The 20,766-nt window shown below is 44.5% G+C and overlaps 1 protein-coding gene across 3 annotated transcripts in view; it reads right to left on the reverse strand.

Moving 5' to 3' along the window:
- Window positions 1–20,766, reverse strand: part of TTC28 (tetratricopeptide repeat domain 28) — an 896,291-nt gene that overhangs the window by 44,503 nt on the left and 831,022 nt on the right. For all 3 annotated transcript variants that reach the window (XM_077160720.1, XM_077160719.1, XM_077160721.1), the window contains one exon: window positions 19,655–19,795. In XM_077160720.1, the coding sequence (XP_077016835.1) occupies window positions 19,655–19,795 (141 nt within the window). The remainder of the gene's footprint in view (window positions 1–19,654; window positions 19,796–20,766) is intronic.

Here is a 20,766-nt window from a genome sequence, read left to right on the forward strand (position 1 = left end):
ACAGTCTGTATGATAAGAGGCAAAGGAAAGGGAGCAAGCGTATATCCAGGGGAGAGGTGATGAGCAGAAAAGAGGAATAACTGTCTCTCAGAGGCAGAAAATTAAAAAATAGGAGAGGACATGTGAGGTGGCTACGAGGGGGCAGAGGTATCAGGGGTGAAAGTTATGTTTTTGAGATGATGACAAAACTCCAACTGGCCTGGGCTGCACTTACTGTTCGGGAATCTCCCCCTCAGGGGGTGAAGAGAACTATATTCCCAAGGTGGGAGAGGATTTACTACTGTGGGAGGGGCCTGCAGAAGACTCCATTGCCAGGAATGCACGGAAGCCCTGTGTGGGCACGGGTGTATGTGCTCCAGGTACGTGCTGCCCTGTGGACTGAATGGAGGCCCGCCTGATCGTAGGTAGTCGGAAGTCTCCATCCAAACTGCAGCACTCAGGAACACTGAACCAGTCCCCCTGGCTTCTACCAAGGCCCCATTTAAAGTAGTGCATTGTGCAGACAGGGGGCATGCGGCAAGCTGCTCCCCCTGCTCCCACTGGTTTCTCAGGCTTTCAAGTTCAAAGATAGAGAGATAAATGAATCAACTCTGCTTATGCCAAATAAACTCCTCTTAGGTTGCTGGGATGGGGCCCTTCCTTGTTGAGCTTTCACACCCTGCGCTCCATGGGGACAGTCTCTTGGCTCAATTCACTCTGCCCCACTGGCCTGATCTGGCTTTCAAAGACAGTGTTTCTTCAACAGTGTGGGTTTGAAGAATCAGGCCTCCCTATGTGCCTCCACAGAAAAGCGAATACTGGTCAGTAGACATAGCAAGAGGAGCAAAGCTCAGAGTTTCCTCAGGTGAGACTAAGGAGCCTAATTAATCCTGTTTCACCAGATGAAACTGCAAATGAACGCCTTGAAGCAAATGGCTTGGAAGATACTTCTAATTCTTTTCATGACCCACCCCCACCACCCCTCATTTCTTCCAGACCTATAACTAGACTAAAGTACCAACAGACCCCTAAAGGTGAGGTACAACGTATCACATGTGAGGAAGTACGTTATACTCCGAAAGAACTGTGTGAGTTTTCCAATTTATATAGACAGAAATCAGGGGAATATGTGTGGCAATGGATTTTAAGGGTGCAGGATAATGGTGGATCTGGCCCTCAGATTCCTTTGACCTGGCTATGGCATGGCTGCTTGGGCAGGCATGGAGGGAGGAAACAGCTACCTAGAGCTTGGTGCAATCCCAAAGACTCTGTAGGGGACCAGAGCTGTGTAGAAATAGAGAATCTGGGACCTTCTACAAGCACAGCCGACCTGAGGCAGACAGGCTCGTGAGAACCAGGCTCTGCCCAGCTGTGAAGACACCCTGCTGGGGAGGGGCAGAAGCTCATGCAGGGCACAGGAGGGCAGCTGCAAAGGGTGCCATTTCCTGAAAACAGAGGCAGTTCCAAGTGAGGAACGAACACTGCCTGAGGCTTGGTCCCCACAGTACCAAGGAGAAATGATTCAGGAAGAAAACAGTGCAGTCACGGAGGGCCGATTTGGTGCTTGCCCTCCTGGAACTTACAGTCTAGTGAGGATGAAGCAAGGTCTGAGAGTTGCTGTGTGTGTATGTGAATGAGCGTGAGTGAGAAAGTATGTGTGAGCACGTGGTCTTAAGCCTTGCATTAAGACTGGAGAGAGTAGGCCTTCTGGGGGATTCTTGTCCTTTCCAACCTCTTTCTGCGACCTACTCTTTTGCTACTTCAATGCTCAATTCCTCGGCAGGCCCACAGTTCTTCTGGATATAATCCATCCAGACATCAGGCAGTGAGGTAATCACTGGGCAGCTTCTGGGGATGAGCCAAAGTTCAGCTATGATGTATATAGACCATTCTAGTCCTCACCACAGGCTGAAAGACAGGGCTTACCCCTGCCCCCCCCCATCTTTATGTGTTACAGATGAGTAAAGGGAGACTCTGGGTTAAGTATCTCACCTAAGGCCCCGAGGTCAGGGGCAGCTTCTCAAAGCAGTCAGGGAACAGGAGGTTTGTAGCCTAGGGGCCTCTGTTCTCAGGGATTCCCAGGCCTAGTGCTGTCAGGACACCAGGCCCCCTCCCTGCACCTGGTCAGGAAAGTGCAGGGAATTGGAAGAGGAGGAAGGACGGCTCCCCTGGCTTTAGAACAGGATGCAGCAGCCCCTTTCGAGCTGTGGTCACCTTTCCTCCGCATGTCATTTCCTCCTCTGCTTGGACACATGGCTCCTCATCTTCTCAGGAAGCTTCATCATGCATTTTCACTTTCCAAGGGCCCCTGGAGGCCTGGGGGCTGTGCCCTGCAGTCAGGATTGCCCGATTCCTCACCTGTGGAGCCCCCAATTCCCCCAGTGGGGTGACCTTCCTCACAGGAGAGGAGTGCTCTGGAAGGGCACCTGGCTGGCAGCGAGCCCGGCTCCCCCTCAGTTGGGATCATGCTGCCTAGAATATCCTTATGTTTCTTCCTCTCTCACCCTTGGCTCTCATATTACGCTCCAAAACCCCCTCTGAGGCTCTGAACTCTGGGCTGCATCTTTGAAGGGACCTGGCCTATAATTTGAATAAATGCCTGGGTTTTAAGGTACTAATAGAAAAATTAATTGGCAAGATCCATTATATTCAAATAGCCAGAGATGGTTCAATTCAATTAAAAAAATACTGATACTATTCAGCAACCCCCCTCCACGAACATCCTCATGTAAAGGGCTGTCTCCTCTGGGAGATGACTGCCATCAAATGCTGTGTTTTAAGTACTTATTCAATAAGCTGTGGGCGCTTTCTGCCTGCTCACCTCCTTAATTACCAGGCACCTGGCTCTCTGGGTCTGGGAATGCCTCTTTGGGAGTATCGTGAGGCTGAGCGGGCTCAGGCAGGATGCCCTGCACTTCCCATACTGCCTGGCTGCTCTCACCTGCAGGGATGAGTCTGGGGCTGCCTGCAGCTTCTCTCCCCTTGCCCCAGGACTTGCCTGCGCGTGCTGGGTCACTGGGTAGATTCACTGCCTAGGCAAGGGCTGTGACATGAGCCTCCACCAGGAGGGCCTGGGATGGCCTTCCTCAATAGGCACAGCTGCAGCCGGTGGTGCACAGCCTCTGACCAATCAGGACGCTTTGCTGTGGACGCTGTTTTTTCTTTCTTTTTTTTTTCCAGAGTTCTTCTTTATTAGAAAATAAATTAATCATACTAGAGAACACAAAAGGAAATGAATATAATCTTGCAATTCTGTAACACAAAATTAAATTATATGGTGTGGGATTCTTAAATTTTCCAAGAGTAGTAAAAGAAAAATTGAGAATCATTTAGGAGCGTGCTTCTCAAATTTACCTCTTTCCACGGACATATTCTTTTGGGGGGGCAGGGAGCCATAAGACTTCTATGATAATTTTTTAACTTTGCATTTTAATTTTGATGATAATCTAAATCAAAGTAACACACACTTGTTCAGATTACCTGGACAAGTGTCTTACATAAAAATACTGCCACATGATTGTAGCATCTGCACTTGTGTTTCTGACCCCTATAGCACCAAGTGAGAACAATACTTAACTTTTCATGTAGTTTCTCAACTTGGACCTTCAGACTTTGAAGGGGATATGTATGTAGTTTGGAAAAACATGTTTAAGAAGCTATTGATTTCCTAATACAAACCCTAGAAGGTCAAGCTCTGCAAGATATTTTTGACTGATAGCAGTACCGTAAACCAACTATAGATTCAGCCTGGGGGTCCTGGAATGAACATGGTTGTGGTTGAGAAATACTGGTTTAGAGGTAGAGGACTGCTGGCACATGAACAGTAAGAAAAACAGGTCATAGAGAAAGAACGTCTTCTGAGTCAATAGATGAATCCTAAATCAAAACTTGTCATGGTCTTTCTGAAGCCAAAAGGCTAATCCAGAAGAAACCCAAGATGGTTCATCAATCTTCTCGTCCCCAAGGTGTGCAGAAAGTGAGTCTACTTTTTAATACTGATCCAAAAGAAGAACAAAAGCCTCCCCCCTAACGCCATTCCCATTGTTATTATTTTTGATTAATGCATTTCAGAAGTTAAGTAAACAGCTGCTGTAGTTGGTTAAGAAGAGCTCTAGATCCAAACACTAAGAAGTACAGTCCTCATTGGTGAGGCCATCCACTTCTCAAGGACAACATCATCAGGGTTTGCTTTAATTATTTTAGAGCTTCAATTTGCCAAAATCAGGTCTCTGGTTCTCCACTCTTTTGCATATTTATGAAATCAGAGCATCCACCTATACAATCTTTTCTGATAAAGACCTGAGGTACTGTTCTTGCCCCTGTGAGCTGTTGGAAATAATCTTGAATTGCGTTTGTGTTGCTGATGGCTATGATATTGACAATTCCAGAAATCCTTGTTGGAAGGGCATTTGCCAGAGGATCTCTTGGGTTCTTCTGCAGTAGGGGCAGGTGGGCTTGATGAACACAACCACCTTCCCAGGGTGGATTTTGCTATTCACATATTCCTGAGCCATGCTGACAGGCAGCTGTCTTCCTGGGAAGAATCCTCAATTGTAGTTATCACTCCAGGTGTAAAACATTGGACACTGTTCTTTGCTAGAATGTTCATGAGGCACTGAGGCCAAACCTGGAAACGGTTGCCTTTGAAGAAAATATTGCCCGAGACAGCCTTGTACAAGCTTTTCCTGCTGACCCCATTCAGGGATCAGGAAAGAAGGACTAGCTGGGTAGTCAGAGAGAAGCTATCAAGTGCTCAGGGATGGAAGAAAAGACAACCCTGTGTGCAGAAGCCTGCTCAGCTGATGCAAGCCCAGCAGTGCAGCAAAAAACCCTTTCCAAAGGGCCTTGCGCCCTGAGGCAGTTTTGGGTCCAAGCCTGTCTGGTCTCCCACCCACTTGCCAAATAAATATGTGGGGTTTCACTCACTGGTTCATAAAGAGCCTCCAGAGTTTATTAGTCCGAGTTATCAAAAGACAATATACCACTTCAGCAGGTAATGAGTTTCCTGTTACTGAAGGAGTTCAAGGCTGGGTGATCACTTGGAAGGGATATTGGATAGGTCAGTGCTGGGGTGTCTTTTGAGTCATACAGACCTGGACGCTAATACTGCCTCTGCCACTTACTGGCCATGTGATCTTGGTCAACTTATGCAGCCTCGCTGAGCCCCAGTAACCTTATCATTATAAAGGGGCTCATAATAGTATCCCTCATGGTTGGAGGATTAAATAAGATAATATATATAAAGCATTTTTATATATATTAAATAAGATGATACATACAAATCCCATGTGCTTGGTGCACGTATGTGGCAAGTAATCGACAAAAGGTCGGTGCTAACATTCTTCTTGTTCACCATCATCCTCGTTATCTAATGTCTCACAATCCTGACATTCCTCCCTTCATTTGATAAATGAGCAAGGACCTGTGCCAACTTACAATAGGCACCATGCTAGGCACCTTGGGAAATAATACAAAGAGAGACCAGACTTTACCAGGCCTGTGGGTGGGGGACAGTCTGAGAGCTCTGGGAGCTGCGAGCACATAGACACAAGGTGGGAAGTGACAGGGAAGTGCCAGGGAAGTTTGGAAAAGGGAAAAGTCCTAGTTAGGACCATTCAAGGGGGATCTGCGAAAGAGGCCCTCCTTGGCCATGCCCCTGTGTCAAAAAAGGCCCTAAGGTGGGAAAGAACAGGTCAAGCAGTTCCTCTGGATGGACAGAGGTCAGGGCAAGAGTGGGACGTGACGTGAAGGATGACAGGATTGGACAGTGAGAGGCTTGAATGTCAACAGCAGCCACCTGACTCAGCTCTGCTGGGAGTCCCTGATAGCCCCAAGCGTGAGTGTGAGGCCAGAAGAAGTGTACTCCAGCCAGAGGGGAGGTTGGGGTAACCAGGCCCCGGTGGCCAGGGCGAGTATAAATATGAGGCCCCAGCTGCAAGATGCAGTGTTGGGGGAGGAGTCCCTCTTTGTTAGGGGTGGATCTCATCTCTGCCACCAATATGTTAGGGGACTTTGGGCAATTAACCTCCCTTAGCTTCAACAACCTTGCAAAGCTGTTTTTAGGATGACTTTAAATAGTAATTTAATGAGAACAGTGAGTTCTTAAGGAAGGGCTGTGGCAAGGGAATAGACAGAAGGCACAGAGACCAGATATGTTACAGGGTTCAATCAGCAGATCTTAGCAATAAATTGCATTTGGTGAGTGAGATTGCTGGGGGTGCATGTGCAATTCTGGATAAAGAGAAGCAGAGAGGAAGTGCCATTCAGAAACAGCACATTTTCAGGCAAAAGTGTAGCAGCCCTTGAAACTTCAGGTATTTATGTGACACCTGAAACTCAGAGTTAGAGCTCTGAAGCTATGAAAGTCAGCGTTACCCCATCGAGTAACTGTTAAGAAAGCGGTCAGACATGTATATAGGGTAAGGATGATATGGCCTATATTTTAAAATTTCAACTTCTGTATGAGACCAAAGGAAGAGATGTTTATTTGGTAGAAAATTTATATTTTAGATAGTGCATTATCTGATTTAACTTGTATGGTCAGTTTACCTGACCACGATAGTTACATAGAATCTTAAATAGGGTGGGATCTTGCTGGTTTGTACTGGTTGACGTGATGCCCTGATGTGTCACAGAGAGATTTGGGCAGAGAATAAAAGGGTGTTTGCAGAAACAGGCGCGAAGGTGTCCTAGGACTGCCCGTCTGCGTTCGAGTCTCCGGCATGGTCAAAGCGGTCCGAGCCCGTGGGGCAGCGAGCTCAGCACCCACTTAAGGAATGAATGAAGGAGAAAGGAAGTTACCAGTGACCGAGAAGCATGTGAATGAAACAGTTCTTCCAAACCTGACAGTTATTTCACAGTTGAAGTTGAAATCACCTAGGCAAAACCTAATTTCCTCCTCTAGAACAGCTACTAGGGGAGTAGAAACGATACAGAACAGCTCCCGGAGACACGACAGAGATCAAGAAGACAGCGTACCCCATTCTGGAACGGCTGACTGGCTGGGAGAACCCGCTCCGGTGAGATCGCCGAGGGGCGCGGGCTTCCCCGGGCCAGGGCGGCAAGCGGCCGGAGTCCCTCCCTTCCTCCTTCCCGGCCCAGCTGGGAGAATTGGACAGGTGGTCCCCTCAAGCCGCGGCGGCTGGTGCCCCCCCCATGCGCAGCCCCCTGGACCAACTGGGAGAATTGGATCGGAGATACCCAGGCCGCGGATAATGGTGACCGGGATCCCTTCCAAACACGTGGCTTCCCGGTCCGACTGGGAACGGTGCACTGTCCCGGGCTGCGGCGGCTGGCGCTCTCCCGCCACACTTGGAGCCCCGGGCCGGCTAGGAGATTCAGACGGGTGCTCTCGCGGGCTGCGGCGGCCGGCGACCCTCCCCGTGTTCGGACCCCTGGGCCGGCTGGCACTCTTCCAAGCCGCTTCAGCTGACGAACCTCCCCCATGGCGAGAGTTTTCCAAAGTTAAAGGACCCAAAGCACCTTTTACTGGTGGGACCCTCAGACAAATGAGTGCCACGAGCGCCACCTACTGGGCAGCATAAGGAAAACAGAACCCAGAGATTTCACAGAAAAATCTTTCAACATGTTGGGTCCAACACCCAGGGAAATCTGACTAAATGCCCAGACGCCAGCAGAAGATAATGGATCACGCTCAGAAAATTGAAAATATGGCCCAATGAAAGGAACAAACCAGTAGTTCAAATGAGATACAGGAACTGAGACAACTAATGCTGAATATACGAACAGAAATGGAAAACCTCTTCAAAAACGAAATCGATAAATTGAGGGAGGACATGAAGAAGACATGGGCTGAACAAAAAGAAGAAATAGAAAAACTGAAAAAACAAATCACAGAACCTATGGAAGTGAAGGATAAAGTAGAAAAGATGGAAAAAACAATGGATACCTACAATGATAGATTTAAAGAGACAGAAGATAGAATTAGTGATTTGGAGGATGGAACATCTGAATTCCAAAAAGAAACAGAAACTATAGGGAAAAGAATGGAAAATTTTGAACAGGGGATCAGGGAACTCAAGGACAATATGAAGCGCACAAATATACGTGTTGTGGGTGTCCCAGAAGGAGAAGAGAAGGGAAAAGGAGGAGAAAAACTAATGGAAAAAATTATCACTGAAAATTTCCCAACTCTTATGAAAGACCTAAAATTACAGATCCAAGAAGTACAGCGCACCCCAAAGAGAATAGACCCAAATAGGCGTTCTCCAAGACACTTACTAGTTAGAATGTCAGAGTTCAAAGAGAAAGAGAGGATCTTGAAAGCAGCAAGAGAAAAACAATCCATCACATACAAGGGAAACCCAATAAGACTATGTGTAGATTTCTCAGCAGAAACCACGGAAGCTAGAAGACAGTGGGACGATATATTTAAATTACTAAAAGAGAAAAATTGCCAACCAAGACTTCTATATCCAGCAAAATTGTCCTTCAAAAATGAGGGAGAAATTAAAACATTCTCAGACAAAGAGTCACTGAGAGAATTTGTGACCAAGAGACCAGCTCTGCAAGAAATACTAAAGGGAGCACTAGAGTCAGATACGAAAAGACAGAAGAGAGAGGTATGGAGAAGAGTGTAAAAGAAGGAAAATCAGATATGATGTACATAATACAAAAGACAAAATGGTAGAGGAAAATATTATCCAAACAGTAATAACACTAAATGTTAATGGACTGAATTCCCCAATCAAAAGACATAGATTGGCAGAATGGATTAAAAAACAGGATCCTTCTATATGCTGTCTACAGGAAACACATCTTAGACCCAAAGATAAACATAGGTTGAAAGTGAAAGGTTGGGAAAAGATATTTCATGCAAATAACAACCAGAAAAGAGCAGGAGCAGCTATACTAATATCCAACAAATTAGACTTCAAATGTAAAACAGTTAAAAGAGACAAAAAAGGACATTATCTACTAATAAAAGGAACAATTAAACAAGAAGACATAACAATCATAAATATTTATGCACCGAACCGGGAATGCCCCTAAATACGTGAGGAATATACTGCAAACACTGAAAAGGGAAATAGACACATATACCATAATAGCTGGAGACTTCAATTCACCACTCTCATCAATGGACAGAACATCTAGACAGAGGATCAATAAAGAAATAGAGAATCTGAATATTACTATAAATGAGCTCGACTTAACAGACATTTATAGGACATTACATACCACAACAGCAGGATACACCTTTTTCTCAAGTCCTCATGGATCATTCTCAAAGATAGACCATATGCTGGGTCACAAAGCAAGTCTTAACAAATTTAAAAAGATTGAAATCATACACAACACTTTCTCGGATCATAAAGGAATAAAGTTGGAAATCAATAATACGCGGAGTGCCAGAAAATTCACAAATATGTGGAGGCTCAACAACACACTCTTAAACAACGAGTGGGTCAAAGAAGAAATTGCAAGAGAAATTAGTAAATACCTCGAGGCGAATGAAAACGAAAACACAACATATCAAACCTTATGGGACGCAGCAAAGGCAGTGCTAAGAGGGAAATTTATTGCCCTAAATGCCTATATCAGAAAAGAAGAAAAGCAAAAATTCAGAAATTAACTGTCCACTTGGAAGAACTTGAGAAAGAACAGCAAACTGACCCCAAAGCAAGCAAAAGGAAAGAAATAACAAAGATTAGAGCAGAAATAAATGAAGCTGAAAACATGAAAACAATAGAGAAAATCAATAAGACCAGAAGTTGGTTCTATGAGAAAATCAATAAGATTGATGGGCCCTTAGCAAGATTGACAAAAAGAAGAAGAGAGAGGATGCAAATAAATGAGATCAGAAATGGAAGAGGAGACATAATTACTGACCTCACAGAAATAAAGGAGGTAATAACAGGATACTATGAACAGCTTTACGCTAATAAATACAACAATTTAGATGAAATGGACGGGTTCCTGGAAAGACATGAACAACCAACTTTGACTCAAGAAGAAATAGATGACCTCAACAAACCAATCACAAGTAAAGAAATTGAATTAGTCGTTCAAAAGCTTCCTAAAAAGAAAAGTCCAGGACCAGACGACTTCACATGTGAATTCTATCAAACATTCCAGAAAGAATTAGTACCAACTCTCCTCAAACTCTTCCAAAAAATTGAAGTGGAGGGAAAACTACCTAATTCATTCTATGAAGCCAACATCACCCTCATACCAAAACCAGGCAAAGATATTACAAAAAAGAAACCTACAGACCAATCTCTCTAATGAATATAGATGCAAAAATCCTCAATAAAATTCTAGCAAATCATATCCAACAAAACATTAAAAGAATTATACATCATGACCAAGTAGGATGCATCCAAGGTATGCAAGGATGGTTCAACATAAGAAAATCAATTAATGTAATACACCATATCAACAAATCAAAGCAGAAAAATCTCAGGATCATCTCAATTGATGCAGAGAAGGCATTTGACAAGATTCAACATCCTTTCCTGTTGAAAACACTTCAAAAGATAGGAATACAAGGGAACTTCCTTAAAATGATAGAGGAAATATATGAAAACCCACAGCTAATATCATCCTCAATGGGGAAAAATTGAAAACTTTCCCCCTAAGATCAGGAACAAGACAAGGATGTCCATTATCACCACTATTATTCAACATTGTGTTGGAGGTTCTAGCCAGAGCAATTAGACAAGAAAAAGAAATACAAGGCATCAAAATTGGAAAGGAAGAAGTAAAACTATCACTGTTTGCAGACGATATGATACTATACGTCGAAAACCCGGAAAAATCCACAACAAAACTACTACAGCTAATAAATGAGTACAGCAAAGTAGCAGGTTACAAGATCAACATTCAAAAATCTGTAGCATTTCTATACACTAGCAATGAACAAGTGGAGGGGGAAATCAAGAAACGAATCCCATTTACAATTGCAACTAAAAGAATAAAATACCTAGGAATAAATTTAACTAAAGAGACAAAAAACCTATACAAAGAAAACTACAAAAAACTGTTAAAAGAAATCACAGAAGACCTAAATAGATGGAAGGGCATACCGTGTTCATGGATAGGAAGACTAAATATAGTTAAGATGTCAATCCTACCTAAATTGATCTACAGATTCAATGCAATACCAATCAAAATCCCAACAACTTATTTTTCAGAAATAGAAAAACCAATAAGCAAATTTATCTGGAAGGGCAGGGTGCCCCGAATTGCTAAAAACATCTTGAGGAAAAAAAACGAAGCTGGAGGTCTCGCGCTGCCTGACTTTAAGGCATATTATGAAGCCACAGTGGTCAAAACAGCATGGTATTGGCATAAAGATAGATGTATCAACCAATGGAATCGAATAGAGTGCTCAGATATAGACCCTCTCATCTATGGACATTTGATCTTTGATAAGGCAGTCAAGCCAACTCACCGGGGACAGAACAGTCTCTTCAATAAATGGTGCCTAGAGAACTGGATATCCATATGCAAAAGAATGAAAGAAGACCCGTATCTCACACCCTATACAAAAGTTAACTCAAAATGGATCAAAGATCTAAACATTAGGTGTAAGACCATAAAACAGTTAGAGGAAAATGTAGGGAGATATCTTATGAAACTTACAATTGGAGGCGGTTTTATGGACCTTAAACCTAAAGCAAGAGCAATGAAGAAGGAAATAAATAAATGGGAGCTCCTCAAAATTAAACACTTTTGTGCATCAAAGAATTTCATCAAGAAAGTAGAAAGACAGCCTACACAATGGGAGACAATATTTGGAAACGACATATCAGATAAAGGTCTAGTATCCAGAATTTATAAAGAGACTGTCCAACTCAACAACAAAAAGACAGCCAACCCAATTACAAAATGGGAAAAAGACTTGAACAGACTTGTATTTCCTCTCAGAAGAGGAAATACAAATGGCCAAAAGGCACATGAAGAGATGCTCAATGTCCCTGGCCATTAGAGAAATGCAAATCAAAACCACAATGAGATATCATCTCACACCAACCAGAATGGCCATTATCAACAAAACAGAAAATGACAAGTGCTGGAGAGGATGCGGAGAAAGAGGCACACTTAACTACTGTTGGTGGGAATGTCAAATGGTGCAACCACTGTGGAAGGCAGTTTGGCGGTTCCTCAAAAAGCTGAATATAGAATTGCCATATGACCCAGCAATACCATTGCTAGGTATCTACTCAAAGGACTTAAGGGCAAAGACACAAATGGACATTTGCACACCAATGTTTATAGCAGCGTTATTTACAATTGCAAAGAGATGGAAACAGCCAAAATGTCCATCAACAGACGAGTGGCTAAACAAACTGTGGTATATACATACAATGGAATATTATGCAGCTTTAAGACAGAATAAACTTATGAAGCATGTAATAACATGGATGGACCTAGAGAGCATTATGCTGAGTGAGTCTAACCAAAAACTAAAGGACAAATACTGTATGGTCCCACTGATGTGAACCAACATTCGAGAATAAACTTGGAATATGTCATTGGTAACAGAGTCCAGCAGGAGTTAGAAACAGGGTAAGATAATGGGTAATTGGAGCTGAAGGGATACAGACTGTGCAACAGGACTAGATACAAAAACTCAAAAACGGACAGCACAATAATACCTAATTGTAAAGTAATCATGTTAAAACACTGAATGAAGCTGCCTCTGAGCTATAGTTTTTTTTTGTCTGTTTGTTTGTCTTTTTTTTTTCTTTTTCCTTTTCTTTGTTTTTTTTACTATTATTATTATTTTTATTTTTTTCTCTATATTAACATTCTATATCTTTTTCTGTTGTTTTGCTAGTTCTTTTCCTAAATCGATGCAAATGTACTAAGAAATGATGATCATGCATCTATGTGATGATGTTAAAAATTACTGATTGCATATGTAGAATGGAATGATTTCTAAATGTTGGGTTAATTTCTTTTTTTTTCTTCAATTAATAAAAAAAAAAAAAAAGGGTGTTTGCAGAGTACCCCTGGGGGACAGGGGAGAAAGGAGGAAGTGTTAAACTTGCCTGTCTGTGGAATTCCTGATATTCTTGCAAGCACTGGGGACAACCCATTCAAAAGGCTGAGCCTTTGATCTTGGGTCTCACCCCTATGAAACTTATTCCTGCAAAGGTGAAGCTAGGCCTGCCTATGATTTACCTAAGGGTCACCCTCAGAGAACGTCTTCCATTGCTCAGAGGTGGTCTCTCTCTCTAAGCCAACTCAGTAGGTGAACTCATTGCCCTCCCGGCTACGTGGGACATGACTCCCAGGGGTGTAAATATTCCTGGCAACATGGGACAGGACTCCCAAGGATGATCCAGGACCCAGCATCATGAGATTGAGAGAGCCTTCTTAACCAAATGGGGGAAGAGAAAAATGCGAAAAAATAAAGTGTCAGTGGCTGAGAGATTTTAAACAGAGTCGAGAGGCTATCCTGAAGATTATTCTTATGCATTATACAGATATCCCTTTTTAGTTTGTGGTGTATTGGAGTGGCTAGAGGGAAGTACTTGAAATTGTTGAGCTGTGTTCAGTAGCCTTGATTTCTGAAGACAATTGTATGATTTAGCTTTTACAATGTGACTGTGTGATTGTGAAAACCTTGTGTCTGATGCTTCCTTTATCCAGGGTATGGATAGATGAGTAAAAAAACATAAAGACAAAAATAAATAAGCAATGGGGTGGTGAGGGAGAATAAGAGGTAAAAAAAAAAAATTGGGTAGGTTGAAATACTAGTGGTCAATGAGAGGGAGGGGTAAGGGGGGGTATATGAGTCTTTTCTTTATTCTTTTTATTTCTTTTTCTGGAGTGATGCAAATGTTCTAAAAATGATCATGGTTATGAATGCACAACTATGTGATTATATTGTGAATCATTGACTGTATACTTTGGATGACTGCTTCTGTGTGAAAATACCTCAATAAAAATATATTAAAAAAAAAAGGTATAGCAGAGTTTCTCAAACTTTAATTTGCATACAAAGTTCCCAGGGGAACTTTGTTAAAATGCAAGCTCTGATTCACTAGGTTTGGGGCAGGGGCAGGATATCAGGTAAAGAGCACTGGGCTTCCCTGTCTGCTCTGACTGTGTCCACAGGGACTCCACCTCCAACAGTGCTGAACGGTGTGAGTTGTGTGTATAACCTTTACTCTTTCTCTCCTACCTTTATTTTCCCTCGATCTTGATCTTATCATCCATTTATTTACTTTTTATTTGATCTTGTGGCATTTGTATATATTTTTGTAAACTGTTTTAAATAATTTCTGGAACAAATAAGTGATCAAATAAAAAGTGGTAAAGAAAATAATATTTATAAATTGTGCCTTAAAGTATATTGATAAGCTTGATACTTAGAGACAACCCATAGGCCATTCTTTTTATGTTCTGATGTACCTGCTTTCAAAGTGACTTCTGACGGCTCTTTCTTAATTTCATCCCGTACCTCATTCCCGTGCGGCCTGGAGAGACAGAGCGCGAACGTGTACAGCACACAAGTTGCTGCTGGCTTGGCAGGTGCACACAGGAGACTTGGGGCCTCGAGGCAGTGCACCAGGACAGGCAGGGAGCCTTGAGGTGGGCTGGCTGTGCCAACTGGTCCCATGTCAGGACAGGGGTTCCTGCCTGAGCCCCGGTGATTGAGCCCACTTACGGAACAGCTGTTGGCAGGGACAGCCCCAGCCCAGAATAGCTACAATACAGGGGATACGATGAGGCCAGGTCAGAATTGGAAAGAACATTCAACCTCCTTGTTGAGGCCTGCAAGAGAGCTAGCTGGGGGTCCAGGGACTACCAACAAAGAATGGGGGACAGGGATGGCAGGACACTGGCCACCAAGCTAAGCATTAACCTTGGATGTTCAGGGTTGTCTCTGATATCCAGTAGAATCATTTCTGCATGTATTCAAAGTTCCTCAGTATTTGGGAACCAGAAAGAGCCTATAAGGGGTGGGGGAAGCATCAAGCTGTCAAAATATTTTTCTGGGTAGAGATTTGATTTTAGAAGTGGTTGATTTACCCCCAAAGTCACAGAAACCTCAAACCCACTGCAGAGAGAGAGAGACTCCTTTCAAGACAGCAAGCTCCATTATACATCATTGCATTTGTCACACCTTCTAACTTTATCAGCAGGCATTGTCTCCCATTTACCAGATGAAAAAAATAAAAGGCTCAAGGTCACCCACTAACAAAGGGTAGAATCCAGTTCCAAATTGAGTTCTGCCTGGGCCTGAAGTCCAAGGTTTCTCCCTACCACCATACAGCTGACCACAGGAAATGCCCAGGCCTGGACCTCTGGGTCAACAATGACTTTCACAGCATTATTGCAGCATGCTGCAGGCCGGCCCGGGAAGTGTATACAAGGTATCCCAGCGACACAACCAACAGAGGCTGGCATGATATATGTACAGGGAGGAATCCATCCTTGCACAGGCCTCCCACCTACTGAGAAGGCTGACCGTGTTGGGACAAACAGGCAACAGTCTCAACCGCCTCAAGTCTCTCTGCTTTCTACTATGTCCTACTGACTTGTGCCTTTAGGAAATCTTGGACAGATCTGAATAGTCAGCTTGCTATGCAATCTATACCTCATCTTCTCCTACCCCCAATGCAAGCTAGACTTGAGCTCACAGGATTCAGAGGGCAGGTTTGGCTCTGGGGACACTCCTTCTTCCCCACTGCCAAGGCCTAACCCTCAGGTGTTGAGGACTGTCAGGTCTCCAAGACCTCCAGCTCATAGCAAAGGGGGAAGGAGGATGGCAAGCACTGCTGATGCCCTTCCATGTGATTCACCTGAGAGGCATGTACCTGAGTCCTTTTCAGCTGTACAGGGGTCTCCCCCTGCACCAACCGACATAGGGCAGCCAACTCTGGCTCACGCAGAGCCTTCTCAGCCTGACTCTGGCTGTATACCCCATAACCTGTTGCTGAGGTCCCTGGCCCAAACAGGCAGCCCCCTGGGTGGGGAACCAGAAAATAGCTGAAGGTCCTATGACCCATCCAGCAGGAAATGCTCATATCCATGCAGGTCGTCTGTGGCCAACCCTTCTCTCCTGGCCCCTCTACTTAGTCCTTTCTCCCTCTGCCCATGTCAGGGGAGCTGGCCTACATTTGTACTCACTGCCAGAGCACAGGCCCATCCTACCAGGTAGAGATACCTCTCTCCCCTTCTAGCAGGACTCTCACTTTTTGTGAGAAATTCTCTCAGAGGGTCCCTGACCAGGCCCTCTGGGATCCTCATTTTGATGTTCGCCCCCCGCCACCAACTCCTGCCCCAGTTTTCTCTTAAAGACTGGCAGTGGGGCTGGGGTATGAGCTGGAGGTCTTGGAGACATGAGGGAAGTGTGGTACCTCTTGTTAGACTAGGAAACAGCACTTCTGTCTCGGCTCTAGTCAACAGGAGGGCTTCACCTCCCACAGATGCATCTTGATACATACACGGCCACGATGTGGAAAATGAAAGACCTGGGATGCATGCTGCAGTAGAAATCAAACATTTCTCTGGCATAGTGGTCCTCATTGATCCTGGATGGGCACATCTTTAATGCTGGGGCATTGCTCAGGGACCTGGAACTCAGGATGCAGTCAAAGCCTCTTTCTTCCTCTTCTTTTCTGTAGCAAATATGATCTACTGACCACCTCCAGGTTCAGTCTCAATCTCTCTCTCTCTCTCTTTCTCTCACACACACACACACACACTGACCTTCCAGTTCTCAGGACAACTTCCATACAATGCTGCCTCAGGGCCCAATCAGGGTCAAGATGCTAAACAAGGGAAGGGTACTTGTTTTTGGTTCATGAGTGGTACCTGCCCCAAAATGCAAATGTATTTTCTGCCTAAGCGCACAAGCAAGAAGAAAAACAGGGACCTCAAGAAACAAAGGCAGAACAAAGACTGATTCCTGAAGTGACAAGACAGAAAACTCTAAAGTGAAGCCTTGCCTGACTTTCATTAACTCTGCAGCCTCTTAGCTAAGTTGGTCCCTGAAAACTGCACAAGAACAAAAGGGTCAAGAACTCTATAAACCATCAAAATGGAGGGGCCCTGGAAAAGGGAGCTGGCGTTGCAAGCCCTCTGTACATGACTTCTTCTACTTCATTTCTATGGGCTCCAGGGAGAGCACATGCAAGCTGAGCCAGTTATCAGGAGTGTGCAGAAATGGCTCTTCTGTGGGACTCTGTCCAGCAATAAATCTGCACACTCTCAGCTGAGATCATTGGCCATGGAAGGAGCAGAGGGGGAAAGGTATTGCTCCCAGGAATGCAGGGCAGCTCCCTTGGCGCCATCTGAGGTCTGCACAGGTGGGCAGGGCAGTTAGGAGGTGTGATCCGACTGCCAGCTCTGGCACCCACTCATGGCCGACTGGGCAGGTCCTCACCTTTCCCTGGCCTGTGTGTTCCTCGTCTGTAATGTGAGGCTGGACTCAGAGCTCACCAGAGGCTTGGCCGTTCTAACCAATGAGGACATGTCTGCCTCTGTGATTTCCTTGGTAAACTCTGCTCCCCTGTATATGGAGGCTAGAGCCCCTCTCTTCCTGGGTTTGCCGGTAAGGCACAGAGAACACATAGATGGCAAATTGAAGTTGAAAGAATGCATGCCGCTTTCCCTCATCCAACCTGCTCCTTGGTGGTCTCTAGAAGGTGAGGAATGGAAGACTCTGCAAAGACCATTTCCAACCCCTCAGCTTTCCCGAGGGTGGCCTGAGGCCAGCCGCCGAGGCAGCTGGGCACAGAGTCACAAGCAGCAAGGTCCTGGCTCCTGTGTTCTGGACCTTGCAATGATTCACCCAGAGCCAGGCTGGGTCCAGTGCTCAGTGCTGGCTGGGAGCACAGACTGCACTGTTTAAATGTACCCCAAAATAAACCATTGTATTGTACTCACAGGACCTGCCTCATAGCTGGTCAGAAGGGAGAAAGCCTTCTCCCAAACAAACAACTCCATATCAAAAACTCATACCACATCATGATAAACTAGGATCTCAGGTATACCTTAACCTTTAACCCTTTCCCTTCCACAGTGGCTAAGTCCCAAGGAAGGGGCTCTGGGCTGGTGATGGAGGAAACATCTGTGGGCACATCAGTGGAAGACTGCTGCTGGCCTGCCTTTGGTGGCACTCACACCATGTGAAGCAAGTGTGGGGCAAGGCTACTTCTCCAAGGTGGTCAACACCTGCGCACAGGTACATACAAAGTCCATTCCTTCCAAAGTCTACACACCTGCATCACATTAAGAATTCAAGTTTCGCACTGTCCTCCCCTTTGACTCAAAACAGTCAAAAGTCATCATATATACAGTGCCTTCTATGCATCACATAGCCTGTCAGCACATATATATATGCCTCATAGCTGGTCAGAAGGGTGAAATATATATATATCAGCTCCTTTAATTTCCACATTAAAGGAATCCTGCAAGGCAGGAAGCTTGTCTCCATTTTGGAGATGGGGAAAACTGAGGCTGACTGGTGAAATCACCCACCCAGGGTGCACAGCCAGGAAGTGACAAGGAGGAACCTCTTTGCACTCTAGTTCACCACTGCAATTTGCATTGTGTGGCACAGTTGAGGATCACCCACCTCCCGGGCTGAGCAGCTGCAGAGCAAGGATTTGAGCCCAGACCTGCTCCACAGGCCTCTTCACACCTGGCCACATCTTCACCTGAAACTAAAAGCCCCGTGTAATTTCTGGGAACGTGGTGGGGAAAACAAAATGACTAGAGTTGAACATGCTTAAGATTTTAGCTTCCTTTCAACCAAGTTGTCACTTCCTACATCCCCTGCCTTTGCCTTCTCTCCAAATCAGCTTACCCCTGGGAAAGGAAGCACATGTTTGCCACTCTGACAGTAGCACAATGAGAGGAAATCAGGGCGCTAGAGTATGAACAGTCAGAGCACACAAAACCCCACACAGCAGGGCCGCCAAGGAGAAACTGCCTCCTACTCAGAACCTCAGAGCTATGGCAGAGACTTAAGATGGTCTGTGATGTGCTTCTGGAGAGCTCTACCAAAATGGAATTTCCAGGTTAGGCCAGGCAACTAAATGACAATGGTCAGCATTCCTACCCACACCTACCTCTCCCTGTTTTTCTGGATCCAGCTTGATAACATCCCTCATAAGAATGGGTGTGCTTGCTTGGCGATTTCAACTTCAACTCGTTCTTAAAAGCATTAAGGCCTATTTGGCCAAGTAATAGGGAAATGGGGCCTTGGGACAGAGGTGTGTCTGGGCCTGGATGAGGTTGTTCCTAGAACCCATTACTCTCTCCAGCAGTGCTGCATCTCCACTCTCCCCGACCTCCTTGAATCTCAGGCTAGTAAGGTCAATCCAGGTACTCAGCCCATAAGTCACCTGCAGAATCCAGCAAAGAAGGATGTGCAGCTACTCTGTCTGGGAAGTCAGCTCTGAGGCTATGTGAAGACACAACCAACCATTCCCTGGGCCTCTCACCCAGACAAATGAGGAACATCCCAGCAAATCTGACTGTCACTGTTTTCTCACTTAAACTGAAGGAGCTGCTGAGAAGCAGAAAGCCCTGATGAGAAGGGATACTGCACGCCTGACACCCGCTGTGTAAACACAGCACACAAAGCCAGAATCTTAACCACCCGGAAGAAGCGTCAGCGGAAAGCACAGTGGCTGTGTTCAGAGCACTCTGGAAGGCAGCCTGGAAAACAGATCCTTACACGCACCTGTTGAAGAGGTTATTGTGGCTGACCATCCGCAGAAAGCCAGTTGGGTCAGTAACCGAGTTGAGTTTGTTGTTCATCTCTTCAAACTGCTGGTCCATGACGTCTCCAGCTTCACTCTCTGTCTCGCTGCTGGCACAGGCCCTGCAGGAAGAAATGACAGAAAAAATCAATCGGAGAACAAGAATGCTGAGCTGAGGAAGTCAGCTCTGAGGTCTCATGCCATTCTGCCACCCAGCAAACCTTTAGTGAGATCCTGAGGACACTGTGCCGCCACTGTTATTTTTAAATAATTCATTAATTTTGAATTAAAAAAATTATTTCTGATTTATTCTTAGGTGAAATTCACAAAGCATAAAATTAACTATTAAAGTGTACAACTCAGTGGCATTTAGTACCTTCACACTATAGTACAGCTACCACCTCTCTTGGGTTCCAAAACATTTCCATCACCCCAAAAGGGACCCAATACCCATTAAGTAGTTGGTCTGCATTCACCGCCCCCCCCCCCCCCATCTCCAGTCCCTGGAAACCACCAATTATTGTATTCTGACTTTATAGATGTACTATTCTGGTTATTCCACAGAAATGGAATCACATTATATGAGACCTTTTTATCTCGGCTTTAGTCACTTTGCATAACATTTTTGAGGTCCATCCACACTGCAGAACGTATCAGTACTTCATTCTTTTTATGGCTGAATAGTATTCCATTGCATGGATAAATCACAATTTATCATTATTCCATGGACTGACATTTGGGATCTTAATACTTTTTGAGTATTGTGAATAGTGCTGCTATGAACATGTATTTACAAATATTTGTTTGAGTTCATTTTGAATTCTTTAGGGTATAAACTTAGGAGTGGAATTGCTGGGTTATATGATTATGTTATGTTTCATTTTGTTTTATCTATTTTTATTAGAGAAGTTGTAGGTTTGCAGAAAAGTAATAAAAAAAAGTACTACAGAAAATACAGAGTTCCCTACTAATACTTTGTATTAGTGTAGTATCTTGTTACAATTGAAATATTATTATATTATACCATTAACTGTAGCTCATAGATTACATTAGGGTTCACTGTTTATGTTGTACATAACATAACATGTATAGT

The sequence above is a fragment of the Tamandua tetradactyla genome, chromosome 5, assembly GCF_023851605.1.
Source record: "Tamandua tetradactyla isolate mTamTet1 chromosome 5, mTamTet1.pri, whole genome shotgun sequence".
NCBI classification, from domain to species: Eukaryota; Metazoa; Chordata; class Mammalia; order Pilosa; family Myrmecophagidae; genus Tamandua; species Tamandua tetradactyla.